The sequence below is a fragment of the Cyprinodon tularosa genome, unplaced genomic scaffold, assembly GCF_016077235.1.
Source record: "Cyprinodon tularosa strain WSP-4 unplaced genomic scaffold, ASM1607723v1 ctg548, whole genome shotgun sequence".
Taxonomy (NCBI): Eukaryota; Metazoa; Chordata; class Actinopteri; order Cyprinodontiformes; family Cyprinodontidae; genus Cyprinodon; species Cyprinodon tularosa.
The window spans coordinates 375,600-394,282 of record NW_024039283.1 but is presented as its reverse complement, the minus strand read 5'-3'; the positions used below and the strand labels follow the sequence as shown (position 1 = coordinate 394,282).

The 18,683-nt window shown below is 47.6% G+C and overlaps 1 protein-coding gene across 10 annotated transcripts in view; it reads right to left on the bottom strand.

The window, feature by feature from the left end:
- LOC119796406 (unconventional myosin-VI-like) overlaps positions 1–18,683 on the bottom strand; it is a 74,785-nt gene that overhangs the window by 19,521 nt on the left and 36,581 nt on the right. For all 10 annotated transcript variants that reach the window (XM_038304915.1, XM_038304916.1, XM_038304917.1 and 7 more), the window contains exons 11-24: positions 17,282–17,462; positions 13,647–13,788; positions 12,090–12,247; positions 11,921–12,012; positions 11,219–11,291; positions 9,259–9,386; positions 8,887–8,982; positions 8,640–8,810; positions 7,390–7,428; positions 7,218–7,311; positions 2,756–2,886; positions 2,610–2,687; positions 2,366–2,495; positions 1,694–1,784 (exon numbers count right to left, since the gene is read on the bottom strand). In XM_038304915.1, coding sequence (XP_038160843.1) covers positions 1,694–1,784; positions 2,366–2,495; positions 2,610–2,687; positions 2,756–2,886; positions 7,218–7,311; positions 7,390–7,428; positions 8,640–8,810; positions 8,887–8,982; positions 9,259–9,386; positions 11,219–11,291; positions 11,921–12,012; positions 12,090–12,247; positions 13,647–13,788; positions 17,282–17,462 — 1,604 coding nt within the window. The remainder of the gene's footprint in view (positions 1–1,693; positions 1,785–2,365; positions 2,496–2,609; positions 2,688–2,755; positions 2,887–7,217; positions 7,312–7,389; positions 7,429–8,639; positions 8,811–8,886; positions 8,983–9,258; positions 9,387–11,218; positions 11,292–11,920; positions 12,013–12,089; positions 12,248–13,646; positions 13,789–17,281; positions 17,463–18,683) is intronic.

Below are 18,683 nucleotides of genomic sequence, written 5' to 3'. Positions count from 1 at the left end.
TTAGTTCTGATGAAGCTCGGTTCTTGAAGCTTGATAATAAATACAGCAGAGGAGCCGAGCATGGGAACCGACAGACTGCGGCCCGCTCGGTTCATTACAACGCTTCAATCAACCCGGGCTTTAACCAGAACCCGCCCTCCAGTCATCAACACTCCAATCACTCACTCCCGTCCCGCCGCACACCGCCGGCAAGAACGGATCAGCAGGTTGTCAGAGAAGATGAAGGACCCCCGCAGAGGAGGAGAAACACCCTCCTCTCCACCTGCATCCTTCATGGAACCTGCCGGGTCCAAAGCGTGTTTAATCAGCAGTCAGAGGGAATAACGGCGTCGCCGCGTTACAGCGAGCAGAACCACGGCGCTGAGCTGTGAAAGTGGCAGATAATGAAGAACAGGAGGAGGAGTATGGAGCTAAAATGGGGCCAGAAAGTTGGTTCAAAAACCTTTTCTTTTTAAATTGAAAAAAAAAAGAACATTATTAGTCTGTGTTGGACATTTCCCACAATGCAAAGCAGAAGAACCGTCAGACTGACGGCGGCGGCGGCGCTTCAGAAATAAACTAAAATAATCATGTTATAAAGACACTTCCAGCCCTACAGTTCCTGAATGCATCAGCTGGGAATATTTCATGCAAAAAGGAAGGAAGGAAGGAAGGAAGGAAGGAAGGAAGGAAGGAAGGAAGGAAGGAAGGAAGGAAGGAAGGAAGGAAGGAAGGAAGGAAGGCTTTATGGCTAGAAGGTTTAAAGCAAGGAAGGAAGGATTTAAGAGTTGAAAGAAGGAAGCAAGGTAGGTAGGAAGGAAGCAAGGTAGCAAGGTAGGAAGGAAGCAAGGTAGCAAGGTAGGAAGGAAGCAAGGTAGGAAGGAAGGAAGGAAGGCTTTAAGGAAGGAAAAAAGGAAGGAAAGTAGGCTTTATGGCTAGAAGGATTGAGGCAAGGAGGGAAAGGAGCAATGAAGCAAGGATGGATGGAAGGGTGGATGGAAGGAAGCAAGGATGGAGGCCAGAAAGAAGGATGGAAGAAAGGATTTGAAAAAAGGTTTAAAGGAAGGAAGGAAGGATTTAAGGATTGAAAAATGGAAGCAAGGTACGTAGGAAGGAAGCAAGGATTTAAGGATTGAAAGAAGGAAGCAAGGTTTTAAGGATGGAAAGAAGGAAGCAAGGTAGGTAGGAAGGAAGGCTCTAAGGAAGGCATTAAGGAAGGTTTTAAGGAAGGAAGGAAAGAAGGAAGGAAGCAAGGTAGGAGGGAAGGAAGCAAGATAGGAAGGAAGGAAGCAAGATAGGAAGGAAGGAAGGAAGGCTTTAAGGAAGGAAAGAAGGAAGGAAGGAAATAAGGAAGGAAGGCTTTAAGGAAGGAAAGAAGGAAGGAATGTAGGCTTTATGGCTAGAAGGATTGAGGCAAGGAGGGAAAGGAGCAATGAAGCAAGGATGGATGGAAGGGTGGATGGAAGGAAGCAAGGATGGAGGCCAGAAGGAAGGATGGAAGAAAGGATTTGAAAAAAGGTTTAAAGGAAGGAAGGAAGGATTTAAGGTTTGAAAAATGGAAGCAAGGTACGTAGGAAGGAAGCAAGGTAGGTAGGAAGGAAGCAAGGATTTAAGTATTGAAAGAAGGAAGCAAGGTAGGTAGGAAGGAAGGCTTTAAGGAAGGCATTAAGGAAGGTTTTAAGGAAGGAAGGAAGCAAGGAAGGAAGGAACTCACCGAGGTTTGTGCTTCTTCCTGCAGAGCCACATGCGGACCGTCTTCTGCATCATGATGCAGGCGCCGGCCCGGTACAAAATCTTATTCTTCACTGAGACACAAAAACATCAAGAGGTCAACAAGTCGGACCAGAACCGGGTCAAACATCAGAACCATGGGCAGCTGTGAGGGGGGAGAGTTAGAGATCTAGAGACACCTAGTGGCTCGGTTTTAAAACTGCAAAACGAGCAGATGATTCATCATTAACTGGAGTAAAGAGACTAAATGATTCCTTTAAATCAGCGGTCCCCAACCACCGGGCCGCAGACCGGTACCGGGCCGGGGGTCATTTGGTACCGGGCCGCACAGAAAAGGATTAGGATTATTTATTTACCGGTAGATCTAATTATCATTTATCTTTATTTATCATTTTATCATCAACCGTAGAAAAACAACAAGAATAAAAACTACAAAATAAAAAAAATATAAAAAAAAAAATTTGGGATGTTTTGTTCCAGAATCTCTCTCTGCTGGAGAACCGGGCCTCAGTGGACCAGAACCTGCAGCCGGTTCCATGTTTCTAAACCAACTTCTTTGTTTCTTTGTGTTGTGAATAAAACAGATGTTCTGGTTTAATGCAGAAGAACATAGAAATGAGCAGCTAGATCTGCTCTGAAGGTAGGAGCAGCTTACGCTTGATGACGGACAGAGAGCACCACTGGACCTTCTTCCAGCGGCTGTGGATCAGCCACTTGTTGACCTTCTTCACCAGCTCAGCCAGATGTTCCGGATCCGACCGCATGATCTGATCGAACTCTGCAAACTGGACACGGTTTCAGAACGTCAGTGATTACGGTTCTACTAGAGTTCTGGTTCAGTCCCGGGTTTCCAGCGGGCGAGGCGGCCCAGTCGGAACCAGCGGTTCAGGAAGTCTCACCTTGCCGGGACGGAAGAACACTTTGGTGAGGCCGAACTTGTAGTCGTTCTCGTCGAGTCCCAGAGCTTTGAACAAGGCCTGCGGAACAAATAAAGGTTTTAATGACCGCCGGCGGCCCGGTTCCGATCCGGAGTCTCTGGACTCACCTTGCAGAAGAGCCGCGGGTCCAGCCGGGTCAGTTTGGGCGGCATGTACTTCTGGTACATGTTGTAGAGCTCATGGAAAGGAGCTCTGGAGGGGAAGCCGCCCTGCATCAGGTCCAGAACCGAAACCATTCCTACAGAACCGACACAAACAGGAGCAGAACCTTAGGGACCAGGAGCAGAACCTTAGGGACCAGGAGCAGAACCTTAGGGACCAGGAGCAGAACCTTAGGGACCAGGAGCAGAACCTTAGGGACCAGGAGCAGAACCTTAGGGACCAGGAGCAGAGGTCCGCTTGGTTTATCGCAACATGAAGCAGAAGAGCTCAGAGGAACCGATAAAATCCTCAGAACCAGATCCAGGCTGAGTTCGGCGCCTCGCCGTCTCCGGGGCGCCGTGATTAAGACGTCCTCAGTGAGGAGCAGGGGCCTCGTTATCAGAGACGCTGCGCCGCGTCTGATTGGTGCTAATTGGAGGGTTAACAGGAGCAGCGCTGCGGTGAGCTGCTCTCCACGCAGAGACAATTAGAGCTAATCATCTACTAATGAGACACTTCCCAAAGTTACACAGGAAGGAGAGAGGAACAGGAGAGGAAGAGGAGAGGAAGAGGAGAGGAACCAGGAGAGGAGGAGGAGATGAAGAGGAGAGGAAGAGGAGAGGAACCAGGAGAGGAACCAGGAGAGGAGGAGGAGAAGGAGAGGAACCAGGAGAGGAGGAGGAGAAGGAGAGGAACCGGGAGAGGAACCAGGAGAGGAAGAGGAGAGGAACCAGGAGAGGAACCAGGAGAGGAAGAGAGGAAGAGGAGAGGAACAGGAGAGGAACCAGGAGAGGAGGAGGAGAGGAGGAGAAGAGGAACCAGGAGAGGAACCAGGAGAGGAAGAGGAGAGGAGGAGAAGAGGAACCAGGAGAGGAAGAGGAGAGTAATAGTAGAGGAGGAGGAGGGGAACAGGAGAGGAACGAGGAGAGGAGGAGGAGAGGAGGAGAAGATGAACCAGGAGAGGAAGAGGAGAGGAGGAGGAGAGGAACCAGGAGAGGAACGAGGAGAGGAACGAGGAGAGGAGGAGGAGAGGAGGAGAAGAGGAACCAGGAGAGGGAGAGGAGAGGAGGAGGAGAGGAACCAGGAGAGGAAGAGGAGAGGAGGAGGAGGGGCACAGGAGAGGAACCAGGAGAGGAACCAGGAGAGGAAGAGGAGAGGAAGAGGAGAGGAACCAGGAGAGGAGGAGGAGAAGAGGAACCAGGAGAGGAACCAGGAGAGGAGGAGGAGAAGAGGAACCAGGAGAGGAAGAGGAGAGGATGAGGAGGGGAACAGGAGAGGAACCAGGAGAGGAAACAGGAGAGGAAGAGGAGAGGAAACAGGAGAGGAAGAGGAGAGGAATCAGGAGAGGAAGAGGAAAAGGAAGAGGAGAGGAAGCAGGAGAGGAAGAGGAGAGGAAACAGGAGAGGAACCAGGAAAGGAACCAGGAGAGGAAGCAGGAGAGGAACCAGGAGAGGAACCAGGAGAGGAAACAGGAGAGGAAGAGGAGAGGAACCAGGAGAGGAAACAGGAGAGGAAGAGGAGAGGAAACAGGAGAGGAAACAGGAGAGGAAGAGGAAAAGGAAGAGGAGAGAAACCAGGAGAGGAAGAGGAGAGGAAACAGGAGAGGAACCAGGAGAGGAACCAGGAGAGGAACAAGGAAAGGGACCAGTAGAGGAAACGGGAGAGGAAGAGGAGAGGAAACAGGAGAGGAAGAGGAGAGGAAACAGGAGAGGAAACAAGAGAGGAACCAGGAAAGGGACCAGTAGAGGAAACAGGAGAGGAAGAAGAGAGGAAACAGGAGAGGAAGAGGAGAGGAAACAGGAGAGGAACCAGGAAAGGGACCAGTAGAGGAAACAGGAGAGGAAGAGGAAAGGAAACAGGAGAGGAACCAGGAGAGGAAGAGGAGAGGATGAGGTGGGGAACAGGAGAGGAACCAGGAGAGGAAGAGGAGAGGAAGAGGAGAGGAATCAGGAAAGGAACCAGGAGAGGAGGAGGAGAAGGAGAGGAACCAGGAGAGGAGGAGGAGAAGGAGAGGAACCGGGAGAGGAACCAGGAGAGGAGGAGGAGAAGGAGAGGAACCAGGAGAGGAGGAGGAGAAGGAGAGGAACCGGGAGAGGAACCAGGAGAGGAAGAGGAGAGGAACCAGGAGAGGAACCAGGAGAGGAAGAGAGGAAGAGGAGAGGAAGAGGAGAGGAACCAGGAGAGGAGGAGGAGAGGAGGAGAAGAGGAACCAGGAGAGGAACCAGGAGAGGAAGAGGAGAGGAGGAGAAGAGGAACCAGGAGAGGAAGAGGAGAGTAATAGTAGAGGAGGAGGAGGGGAACAGGAGAGGAACGAGGAGAGGAGGAGGAGAGGAGGAGAAGATGAACCAGGAGAGGAAGAGGAGAGGAGGAGGAGAGGAACCAGGAGAGGAACGAGGAGAGGAACGAGGAGAGGAGGAGGAGAGGAGGAGAAGAGGAACCAGGAGAGGGAGAGGAGAGGAGGAGGAGAGGAACCAGGAGAGGAAGAGGAGAGGAGGAGGAGGGGCACAGGAGAGGAACCAGGAGAGGAACCAGGAGAGGAAGAGGAGAGGAAGAGGAGAGGAACCAGGAGAGGAGGAGGAGAAGAGGAACCAGGAGAGGAACCAGGAGAGGAGGAGGAGAAGAGGAACCAGGAGAGGAAGAGGAGAGGATGAGGAGGGGAACAGGAGAGGAACCAGGAGAGGAAACAGGAGAGGAAGAGGAGAGGAAACAGGAGAGGAAGAGGAGAGGAATCAGGAGAGGAAGAGGAAAAGGAAGAGGAGAGGAAGCAGGAGAGGAAGAGGAGAGGAAACAGGAGAGGAACCAGGAAAGGAACCAGGAGAGGAAGCAGGAGAGGAACCAGGAGAGGAACCAGGAGAGGAAACAGGAGAGGAAGAGGAGAGGAACCAGGAGAGGAAACAGGAGAGGAAGAGGAGAGGAAACAGGAGAGGAAACAGGAGAGGAAGAGGAAAAGGAAGAGGAGAGAAACCAGGAGAGGAAGAGGAGAGGAAACAGGAGAGGAACCAGGAGAGGAACCAGGAGAGGAACAAGGAAAGGGACCAGTAGAGGAAACAGGAGAGGAAGAGGAGAGGAAACAGGAGAGGAAACAAGAGAGGAACCAGGAAAGGGACCAGTAGAGGAAACAGGAGAGGAAGAAGAGAGGAAACAGGAGAGGAAGAGGAGAGGAAACAGGAGAGGAACCAGGAAAGGGACCAGTAGAGGAAACAGGAGAGGAAGAGGAAAGGAAACAGGAGAGGAACCAGGAGAGGAAGAGGAGAGGATGAGGTGGGGAACAGGAGAGGAACCAGGAGAGGAAGAGGAGAGGAAGAGGAGAGGAATCAGGAAAGGAACCAGGAGAGGAAGAGGAAAAGGAAGAGGAGAGGAAGCAGGAGAGGAAGAGGAGAGGAACCAGGAGAGGAAACAGGAGAGGAAGAGGAAAAGGAAGAGGAGAGAAACCAGGAGAGGAAGAGGAGAGGAAACAGGAGAGGAACCAGGAGAGGAACCAGGAGAGGAACAAGGAAAGGGACCAGTAGAGGAAACGGGAGAGGAAGAGGAGAGGAAACAGGAGAGGAAGAGGAGAGGAAACAGGAGAGGAAACAAGAGAGGAACCAGGAAAGGGACCAGTAGAGGAAACAGGAGAGGAAGAAGAGAGGAAACAGGAGAGGAAGAGGAGAGGAAACAGGAGAGGAACCAGGAAAGGGACCAGTAGAGGAAACAGGAGAGGAAGAGGAAAGGAAACAGGAGAGGAACCAGGAGAGGAAGAGGAGAGGATGAGGTGGGGAACAGGAGAGGAACCAGGAGAGGAAGAGGAGAGGAACAGGAGAGGAACAGGAGAGGAAGAGGAGAGGATGAGGTGGGGAACAGGAGAGGAACCAGGAGAGGAAACAGGAGAGGAAGAGGAGAGGAACCAGGAGAGGAAACAGGAGAGGAAGAGGAGAGGAATCAGGAAAGGAACCAGGAGAGGAAGAGGAAAAGGAAGAGGAGAGGAAGCAGGAGAGGAAGAGGAGAGGAACCAGGAGAGGAAGCAGGAGAGGAAGCAGGAGAGGAAGCAGGAGAGGAACCAGGAGAGGAAACAGGAGAGGAACCAGGAGAGGAAACAGGAGAGGAAACAGGAGAGCAACCAGGAAAGGAACCAGGAGAGGAACCAGGAGAGGAAACAGGAGAGGAACCAGGAAAGGGACCAGTAGAGGAAACAGGAGAGGAAGAGGAGAGGAAACAGGAGAGGAAGAGGAGAGGAAACAGGAGAGGAACCAGGAGAGGAAACAAGAGAGGAACCAGGAGAGGAAACAAGAGAGGAACCAGGAAAGGGACCAGTAGAGGAAACAGGAGAGGAAGAGGAGAGGAAACAGGAGAGGAAACAGGAGAGGAACCAGGAGAGGAACCAGGAAAGGGACCAGTAGAGGAAACAGGAGAGGAAGAGGAGAGGAAACAGGAGAGGAACCAAGTTCTGACCTGAGCACTGGAGCTGGGAGAGGATCTGAGCTCCTTCAAACTGGTGGCTGACCATCTTCAGGTTGGGTTTGATGCAGCGAATGAAGCTGGAGCCCTGAAGGAGACCAGGAGAGAGAGAACCGGGTCAGAGCAGAACCAGAACCACTGGATCCTCCAGTAGACCATTACTAACCGTGCTGCGGAGCTTGTCCAGGAGGATGTTCAGCTGGGTCTGCAGGAGAAAGCACAACATTTGGTTCAGAACCCAAACCACTGATAGACCCAACAGAACCAAGGGGAGCAGAACCAGAACCACAGAAGAAGAAACCTTCAGTGACCCAGAACCACAGGGAAAACCAGGAGATGAAAAATTGTCCTGCTGATGTTCAGCAGGGAGAACTTCCCTCAGCAGCTAGTAGAACTTTCTAAACCCAGTAGAACCATCTAAAGGCAGCAGAACCTTCTAAACCTGGCAGAACCTCCAGAAGCCAATAGAACCTTTCAAAGCCAGAGGAACCATCTAAACCCAATAGAACCTTCTAAACCTTGCAGAACTTCCTCCAGCAGCCAGTAGAACCTAACCCTCAGTGAATAGAAGTCCTGTAGCTCCTGTATCCAGATCACCATTCCTCCACCACCGTGCTGACAGGTGGTTCCAGTGGTTTTCTGGCTGTGCTGTCATGACCTTTAACCTTTGACCTACTAACTGAGGGTCAGGAACAGAACCTGTCTGGGTTTTCTCCTGATGCACATCGAGAAGGTGGATAAGAACTTAAGCGAGAAAAAAAACAAAAAAAAAAGCTGCCCGAGGATCTGGAGTTTCTTTAGAAGGTTTTATTTTTTCTAATTTTTTTTCTTCATAATTCATATGATCTAGTTTTTTTCTTTTATTTCTTTTTTAGATCTAATTGTATATTTTCCAATTTTATTTTTTTTCTTTCAGTTTTGCAGATCAAGTTTTATTAATTTCATTCCTTTCTGATTGTTTTTCATATTCTGTTCACTTCCAGCACCGTCCAAACACTCGCTCTGACCAATAAGAAAGCTGCTAACGTCCAGCAGACCAATAGAAATGCGTCTTTGCTCGGAAGACCCGCCCCCAGCAGGGAAGATGTTTGGAAACGCAGTTTCAAAAGAATAAAATTTGTAAAAGTCAATCTGGAAAAAGAGACGTTTAAAAAAGAAAATAACACAAATCTTATTAGATGAAATATAAAATAAAAAAATTTCATGATTGAACAAATTTAATCTGGAAAAAAAGCCCTTTTTTTAAAATTAAAAAAGTTTCATTTCAGTTTTTTTTCCAATTTCTTTTAATAAAAATGTTTTCTGCTTTCAACAAAGCTGGAACAAATTTCACTCCATAGGATGGTCATTCTCTGGTCAGCCTGAGGAGGAACGTTCGATAAACTCATCACAGCGTCTCTGCTGGGCGGGGCTTACCTTGAACTTGTTCCCCACACTGATGAAGCCCAGCTTCCCGGCCTTCTGCTTCACGTCTCGGCTGTTGGTGGAATTCTCAAACAGCTCGCGGATGAAGCGGTCCTTGGAGTCGCTGACCAGACTCTCCAGCGACATGTGCAGAGCGTCGTTGTTCTTCTCCACAAACTTGGTCTGAGATGGAGGAGGCATGTTAGTCTCTATAAACCCCGGCTCTACGTGTTTCAACTCTGCAGCATCCTGAACGCACCGTCTCGTAGCACACGGCTCCGGCAAAATGGCGGATGATGAATCCTTCGTCGTCCCTCACGTTCCGGTGGACGGCCAGCTTGGACTTCCTGGGAATCTGAAGGACAGAAAAACGGAGGGTGGACATCAGAGACGCAAATACGGACGTCTAACTGCAGGCGGTTCATTCTATAGAAAAACCTCATCTAGAGTGAAGATCTTTGTAGGACATTAATCATGGACAGGAAGACTTTTATATAAACATTTTTCATTTTTCGAACTCAAACAATAAAAAACTTTTCTAGCTTGTTGTTTTCTAGCCTCTTGGTTCAGACGTAAAGGTAACCGTGACGATGGCGGCTAGCAGCGGCTGTTAGCAGAAGCGGCGACTCACCGTGAGGCGGAAGTGGTTCTTGTGCTTGCTGTGGACGGTGTCGGTGAAATGCTGGTCGCTGGGCTGAGGGAGGCGGTTCTCCTCGTCCAGGATGTCCAGGATGCCCAGAACCTTGGCCTCCACCAGGTCTGCAGAGAGAGGGGTGGAGGATGAAGAGGATGAAGATTAAAGATCAGGAGGAAGAGGAGGATGAAGAGGATGAAGATTAAAGATCAGGAGGAAGAGGAGGATGACATCCTGAAGAAGAGGATGAAGGAGTCAACTCTGGTGTTCTGATCACCTGGCGGTGCGTTTAGAACCAGACATCTTCATCATCATCATATTTCTTTTTTTTAGCTATAATAACATTTTCTGATGATGATGATGATGGTGGTGTCTGTACCGACTCCTCTAACAGAACCAGAACTAAATCAGAGGATCTGGATCATTGGCTGGTCCTGAACCGGATTCAGTCACAGCAGATTCTGATTCACAGCAGTTCTGGGTCGACCTGCTCAGCTTGAGAGAACTCGTTAATGAACCCGGCAATGATCCGATCAGAACTTTCCTGTTCTGTTCAGTAAAGGTTCTGATCTCTGGTCCTTTCTGGTACCGAGGTCAAGTTCCGTCCAGATCTCTCTGAATGTTCTACCAGAGAAGCAGGAAGCAGAGATCCAGGAACCGGGCTCCCCAAAACTGGTCAAACAGCTAGAACCTCATTCTAAGGTCTGGTTCAGATCCAGTTCCAAGGACCCATCAGAACCAGAACCTCTGCATTCTGACCGACTTGGCTGATGGCAGCAGCTCTTCAGTACAGGGTTCTGGTTCTATGCGCTGGTGGAGCCGGAGGGGCTTACAGAATCCACAGAGAAACTAAGAACCAGACCTGTTGCTATGAAGACTAAAAGTTCCGGCTGTGTCCGAATGTCCTCCCTAACCACTATATAGGGCCCTATATAGCGGTTGACCACTAACCACTATATAGGGCCCTATAAAGCGGTTAACCATTAACCACTATATAGGGCCCTAAATAGCGGTTGACCACTAACCACTATATAGGGCCCTATAAAGCGGTTAACCATTAACCACTATATAGGGCCCTAAATAGCGGTTAACCACTAACCGCTTTATAGGGCCCTATATAGTGGTTAGTGGTTAACCGCTATATAGGGCCCTATATAGTGGTTGGTGGTTAACCACTATATAGGGCCCTATATAGTGGTTGGTGGTTAACCGCTATATAGGGCCCTATATAGCGGTTAACCACTAACCACTATATAGGGCCCTATATAGCGGTTAACCACTAACCACTATATAGGGCCCTATATAGTGGTTAGTGGTTAACCGCTATATAGGGCCCTATATAGCGGTTAACCACTAACCACTATATAGGGCCCTATATAGCGGTTAACCACTAACCACTATATATAGCGGTTGGCCACTAACCAGTATAAAGGGCACTATATAGACCACTAACTCTATATATAGGGTTAGTGGTCTACGCCTTTTTAGATGAGGGTCTAAACGTCTAGTGGATGAAAAGGTGGTGGACCAGAAATTTCCCACAATGCACCTTAAAAAGTAGTGTTCATCCATGGTCACTAGAGAAGCAGATATATCACAGAATGATATTTGTCAGGAGAGATCTCCTGGCAAAGCATCATTGGATTTATTGTCACAACGGCCTGCTTTTGCCATAGGCTGCAGCAACCTGACAGCGGAGAGGAATAACATAGATGGTGCGGAGTTACGTGACCAATGGGGAGCAGAAAGTAGAGATCAACTGTCCGAACGGTCAGTTAACTGAGTTCATTATAAAATCAACCATATAGTCCCCCTCTATGTAGTGATGGAGGGGTTTAGGGGTTAGGGCGGATGTTCAGACACAGCCTTCAATATTGAAAACTGTTTTATTTTGGACCCATTAAGAGCGAACTGAGCAGAGCGACTGATGTCCAGCAGAGGGACGGTTCTGTCCTACCTATGCAGTCCTGATTGTCCACATAGTGAACCTCGTTGACGCCCAGACCCTCCTTCTGGTACAGCTCTTGCTCCTGCAAAGAGAGAGAAACATCAGTAGCGGGTAGGAGGTTCTGATGAGGATGGGGGGTGGTTCTGGAGGACCTGGAGGTCTTGGTGTCACACCAGCAAATGGAACCAGAACCAACCACTGGCTGCTGAGGTAACGACCTCGCTGTCATCTTGGGTTTCAAATAGAAACGTTACCATGACAACCGTCTGACTGAGGTTATACCTCTGGGCCAGGGTGGTCAGAAAATTTAAGTTTTATTTCATGTATTGATTTATGCCATTTACTCACTATAAAAGTTTTCACTCAGTCCGTTTCACCTAAATGACTGACTTTTTCCCGTAACAAACCAGATTCTCATTGTTTGTTGATTCATAACATTTTACTGTTTAACCAAAGTGTTTGTAATTTCTTTTGACTCCGACTAATTTCCATTAATGTAAGTAAGGAGGAACGAACGCTGCTCAGGCAGAACAGGGCTGATTACCGAGCAATAAGGGCCGAATGATGAACGTTCTCTCTTTGCAAAGATAAAAATAAAGTGTCGATGGAGTGAAATCCATCAATCTCTGTTTATTTAACTGGAGTAAATAGTTGAGACCCAGACCGATGGTCGTGGTCCGTTCTGTAACCATGGCTACAGAGGCGGCTCACCTCCTTCAGGATCCGCTCGTTGAAGAACTGCTGCAGCTTCTCGTTGCAGTAGTTGATGCAGAACTGCTCGAAGCTGTTGTGTTCAAAGTATTCTGTAAAACAGAGGCAGCAGGAGGTGAGCAGAACCACGGAACTTCAAACGGCGGCTCCACCTAATGACGGGACTCACCGAAGCCGGCGATGTCCAGAACGCCGATGAAGTTGGCCGAGGAGTCGAAGGGGAAGCACTGGTTGACCCGCGTCACCACGTGGTCAAACAGGCGGCTGTAGGTGGCCTTGGCCAGCGCGTCCCGGGCGTTGTTGGCCTGCTCCACCTTCAGCGGCACCCTGGGGAGGGAAAGACGGTCAGAACCTCGGCCCACGACTCAGACCCACTGCGTGGTCTACTGGCACCGTCTGACCCAGAACAGAGGAGGCCGATTCAGGAAGTGGCGGCCTGGTGGTTAGGGCATAGAGCTTGGGATACAGAGGTCTTGCTCAGAGACACTCTGGGTCCCTGAGCAAGACCGTTTACCCCACACTGCTCCCTGAGCGCCTCACAATGGCAGCCCACTGCTTCCCAAGGGGAGGGGTTAAATGCAGAGAGGGAATTTCGTTGCTTTGTACTTGTGACAGTGGAATGATAATGGCAAAAAAAACTTTATTGTCAATATAAGAGTTGACCTCTGACCCTGGTTCTGACCTATGACCCTTCAGACCGGCCATGTTGGGTCAGATTATTAAAAGAGGATTAAAATTGTCAATCAAGAAAAAAAGATTTCAGAAAAATGTATAATTTCTATCCCAAGTTCAGACATTTTTAAATTTGATCATTTTTAAGATTTCATTTTACATTTATTTTGGAAAAAAATTCAGTTTTTAATTTTTTTTTTTTTTTTTAAACAACTATTTTTCATTTGAATTTTTGCAGTTTTTTTGTGGGGATCTGAAGACTGATTTTTTTATGAATGTTCTTGTTTCATAAATCCTGTTTTCTCGCTCTGGTCTGAGCGCAGACCAATCAGAACGCTGCGCCCGTTTCTGTTTGTTATCCCAGAGGGGAGGAGCGCAAAATCTGTAAAACAGGATTTAAAATGTAAACAAAAAAACATAAAATTAAAAAATTGGTGAAAAATTGAATTAAATTACTCTTTTTTTGCCATTTTATAAAATATGCTTGCTTCAAATATCCTTTTATAAAAGCAGGAGAACAGCCTGTGGAAAACATCTGGTTCCTTCCAAAGGAACCTTATGTTCCTCACAAAATCCAGGCAGCAAAATGATCTTTATCCTTTCTGGTTGCTCCAAGATGGCCGCCCAACCCTGACTGATGAGGTTCTGATGATGACCTTCACAGGAGGTCTTGGCTGAAGCCCCTAACCCTCTATGCTGATCGGAGCAGCTATAGGGACACTGCAAAAAATGTAAATCTAAATAAGTCATTTGTTCTTAAAATAAGTTCATTTTTTCTTGAATTGAGTAAGTAAGTGAGACATTTTGCCAATGGAACAAGACAATTTACATTTGAAATAAGAAAAAAACTATTGCATTGTCTTATTTCAAGTGTATATTATCTAATTATCTTATTTTAAATGTAAAAATACTCATTCCATTGGCAAACTATCTTATTTACCTGCTCAAATTAAGGGTAAATACACTTGATTTAAGATATTTTTACTTAATTTCAGATCGTTTTTGCAGTGGAAGAGAAACCTTCAGTGTCTCAGAGGTGAGCAGAGCTTCTTACTTGATGGCCGTGCCTTTGGCGCCCCCTGCTGTCAGCATGACCCTGGTGGTGAGGCTGACTCTCAGGTCTTCCTCCGCCAGGCCCAGCAGCTCAGCGCAGTATTCCAGCGCCTGACCCGATTGGTTCTTGATGTTGCAGCCGCCTGCGAGACGAGGAGAAGGACAAAAACATCAGAGCGGCACAAAACATCGACCTTTTGACCTTTGGGATGTAGCGTGTCTGTTTTCCATTATAGCTGCAGTTCTGCTCGCTTTCTGAAACCATCAGTGATCAATTAAGTCGTTCTCTTACTTCTGATTGTAAACCTTGATTATTCTGAAGCTCCATTGGTTTTCAAACCGTTTTTACTGGATTTATGAGACCAGACCACCGTCGTTTCTAATTCTTGTTTCCTCGTGAAACGTCATCCTCAGCCCTAGAACTGTTCCAATTCACAAGAACAGCAGACCGAGAACGGACAAAGTCCCCGGATGTTGTTCTTGCCCCTCCCTCTTTACCCAGCATGCATCAGAGCAGACTTGTCCATTCTCCAGACAGACAGCTTTCCCAGCATGCACTGTGGCAGCAGCAGCTTCCAGGTTAGCACTCACAGAACTTAGTATCAAGTTAAAAGTTCACTTTTCTGTTGCTCAATAAAAGCTTCTTTTCTGTTGCCGTTGTTAAATAAAAGCAAATTTTAAGGTCGCCCCGCAGACGGGGCTACCGTAAGCCCGCAGGAGACAGACGGGGCTACCGTAACTGGCCGCTACCGTAACTGGCAGGCGGCAGCCGGGGCTACCGTTAGCCCGCAGGCGGCAGCCGGGGCTACCGTTAGACCGTATTGTTCATATTAAGCCACTTCTGCAACCATGAAGACAGTAAAAGCCCTGGTCTCTGCAGTACTGGGAGTTCTGGGTAGAAACGCCGCCGAGGCTTAAACTGAAACCGCTGCTGCCGACCGTAGAGTTTTATTTCATCCTTTGCATCAATATCCGACCTTCCCTCAGAGTCTCCTGGCTCCGCCCACTTTGGACACTCAGAACCAAACAGATTTCAATGGAAGACGCCAAAGGCCCGAAGTTTCTGTTCCGTTTGGGTTTTAGCCGCTCATTGAGCGAACCCAGATGACCTCGGTGAATCCGTTCCCGGTTTCACAGAAACATTCCTCCCTGCGGAGCAGGAAGATGGATGCTGAATATCACCGCCATCAATCACAGTCAGGATGACATGAAAGCAGCTCGGGGACACGGCGGAGCAACCAGGAGGCCGAGATGGATGATTTCTGACAGGCTGCTAATTCAACCACAGAACGCCGCCAGGATCGGCTCTCAGTCTGTTCACGCGGATGTTTCACCTCATCCAGGTTGAACCGCTCTGCTGAGGATCTGAACCCATCAATAGTCAGAGGCTACAGAACAGACATGTTTACGGTCTACTGATCCGTTCCTGGAGATTTAAAGGTGAAGCCAGATTCTGGAGAGAGCAAATCATCAGGAATCATTAATGAACTTCAGTTGGTTTAAACCAACAATAAAAAAAAAAAAGTTGCTGAGAAGAAACCAAATAATCTGATGTTGAGGGTTTTATCTCCTCCACAGTGAGGTTAAAATGATGGTTGAGGCGCAGAGACCTCCTACATCCTTGATGCTAACACCAATGCTGGAAAGTAACATTTGAGTATCTTTACCTGAGAAAGTTTTTTGGCCATTAGGAACCTGTTAGTTCTTTGTTGTTTTTAACTTAGCTTTATAATCACTGTTGCTGTTTTTCTTACTTGAAATGAAATTCCATCATGGCAGATAGCAGCTCTTAGGACTGAATCTGGACGCCGTTTCTTTTTGATAAAGCTTCTAGTTAGAGTGGCTCAGGTTATCCTGAGCTATCTCTATAGTTCTGCTGCTATAGGCTTAGACTGCTGGAGGACATAGGGACCCCTTTTTCATCATTCTGCTTCATTCTATCTCTATTCTCCCACTCTGCAGAATCTATTAGTTCAATCTCTAACGTTCTGCTCTCTCTGCTTTTTCTCATAGTAGCTTCATCTGGTCTGTTCCTGTTTGGCTGTGACTCCATCCTGGAGAGAAATATCAGCTGTGCTGCTGCCATCAAAACCTTTGTTTCTAGATGTTGGAGCTTGGCCTGTTTTCCAGTGTAGTCCTGTTTCTCTGACTGTGACTAACTGGATGTGCTCTCTTCATCCTCTGACATGGGAGCTGGCTCGGAGCTCGTCTGCCTGGCTGTGTTTTTCCTGGACGGGGCCGCCTGTGGAGCTGGTTGACAGTTGCCTTTTGTATCTATGCTTCTTTTTCTATGTCTGCTTCTGTCTCCTTGAACCCCAGTGGGCCTCAGCAGATGGCCGCTCACACTGAGCCTGGTTCTGCTGGAGGTTTCTTCCTGTTCAAAGGGAGTTTTTCCTCTCCACTGTCGTTACAAGCATGCTTAGTGTGAGGGATTGCTGAAGAGTCAATGAGTCGATGCAATCAGCTGGTTTTCCTTAGATAGAAAACTTTGAATCGCTCTGACTATCAAGGGGGCGGGATTGTTATGGTGGAAGGTTCACAAGCAAGTTTGGTTGTAGCCGGTTTGTGGGAAGCATCTTGCTAACCAGTTAGCATCTTAGTGCTAGCAGGTTCCCAATGGGAAATTCCATTGGGACCAAGTAGCACTAAATTGGTGACTTAGAAACGACGCTGTCAAGGAACGCTATGGACAGCGGAAACATGCAAGAGGAGGAGAGTTTAGTGTCGGAGGTCGTGGATGAGTCTCCTCCGTCATCCATTTTTTATTTAGAGGAGGAAAGCGGGGACGAAGATGTTGTGGAAGAGGACGCCAGGGCGGCAGAAGCTTGGTTTGGTGTAGAAGGCTTCCAGCCGTACATGTTTGAGCCCTTGCCTCGCAACGCTGCCAGTTCTGTTAGCTCTACGCCTGCCGAAGACACAGACGTCCATCCCCGTGAACACTGGGACGCAACTCAATGGGAAAGGAAAGGATTCTGATTTCAACCGTTGCGTATATTAGCTGCGACATATGAATCAAGATGCTATGACCGAAAACATTTGATTGACAGATGACTGTTGATCTATGATTGGACGAATTTAGAAGTTCAGGCTGACACTTAATGGAAAAAAACACAGATTTTAAGATAGGATTTTTTTTTTTTTTTAAATAGAATTTTTCTAGATTTTAGGACAATATCATCTGATAAAGATTACATTTATATCCATGTTTAAGCCAGAATGATTTGACATTTAAATATTATTTCCCTACGACTTGGTTCTTTAAAATTACTCTGAACATTAGACACAAATGTTCTGATATTACAGAATGTAATACTGTTAAATGCATGTACTTTGGAGGATCTGACTATGAGTATCAATACTTTCACTCAAGTACTACTGCTGAGTACTTCATCCACCGCTAGGTACCACAGCGATCTGCTAAACTGCTGGGTGTTTAATCCTAGAGGCTTATCTGTAAGGTCAATCCTCCAAAACCCAACATTTCATCCAGTAATGTTGGAGGAGAAGGAACCAAGGAGTCTAACCCCACAGCATGATCCCCAACGCACCGAGCCTTACACTGTCAGACAGGAACCCAGATCCAGGCTGATCCAGCAGCTCCAGATCAACTCCTCAAGCGTTCCCTCTGCAGCTCACCTGAGGTGCTTCCTGCCTCCTCGAAGTCGATGTTCCCCAGGTGCAGCACTCCAGCCACCACCCGGAACAGATCCAGCTTCTCCGTGTCGCCCAGACCGATCTTCTTCATGGCGACGCACATCCTGTTGAAGTCGCCGTGGTCGTCCAGCAACGGGTCCTTCAACGGGCCGGATTTTGCGTGCTGAGGAACAAGAACAGAACGATTACCCAGTCTGACGGCGCTCAAGTGCTTCCTGACCAGAAGGGGGCGCTGTTAGGTTTAATTTGTTAATTTCACTGCAAAGAACAAGAGAGGAATAGGAGGAGCTCTGAAATCCTCCGGACGAGAACTCTGCGCTACATCTACACCTGATGGACGAAGGACCAGAATGCATGTGTGTCACAGTTAGTGCAGATAAGCCCCGCCCCTTCCGCAGAAACTCTGCTAGCAGCTAGCAGAGCGAGGTGCGTGAGAACGCTGGGACCCTTTTTCCACCTGGATCCCCGCTCTTTTTGGCCCTCATGTCCCTCCGTTGTCGCACGAACTTGCCCCCACTTCCTCGCCGCCTCGGCCCTATTGTAGAAGCAGTTTTATTGTCTTATATATCTTTACACGTGGCCCTATACTTACTTAGCAACAAAACAGTACATTCTGAAGGTCAAGTATGAGTCTTAGCAATAATAAAGTCCCTAATGTCTAATTCGTACGCAACTAGATGATGTATGAGGAGGTTTGGCATAAACAGAGAACATCTGTATAAACATTCCTCCGAGTGTCAAATCGAGCGCCGGCGTCGACCAGCACACGGAAATTCCAGTAAGCTTTCGACATGGTATTCCTGTGCATGTGCAGTTACGTAATGCGATGTGGAAACTATAAATGCCGCCTGAAATGGACTGAAGGTTGGGGGATAACTGAATTGTGACGATGCGTTGCTGGATGTATGAAGTGTTTAAGACAGCTGTATGAATTCGGTTTTGTAATTAAATGTGCCCCCCCCCTCCGGATGATAAAATGGTGTGAATCGTGGGCTTCTTTCTGTCGTAAGGGAATTCTACCAATGAGCTTCCATAGTATCTAGGCATAGGGCTGGGCGAAATAGAAAAAAAAATGCATATTGATCGATATCGATAATTATTGAAAAGATTTCAAACCATATTTTATGTTCAGCTCTGCCTGGACTTTTTATAATATTGCTAAATGATTTAATTTTAATAAAAAACACAAACACAGACTTCCAATTAAAACTTTATTTAACCAACTTTTTTAACCATAACAGAATTGTTTTAAAGAAAAATAACTTAAAAGCCCTGAGTTATGTTATTAAATACTGACAAAAAATAAACTAAAGTGACCAGAAAAGGGACCAAAACAAAATATAACAAATAAATAAATTCTCTCAATTGTTAGAACTACGTGGGA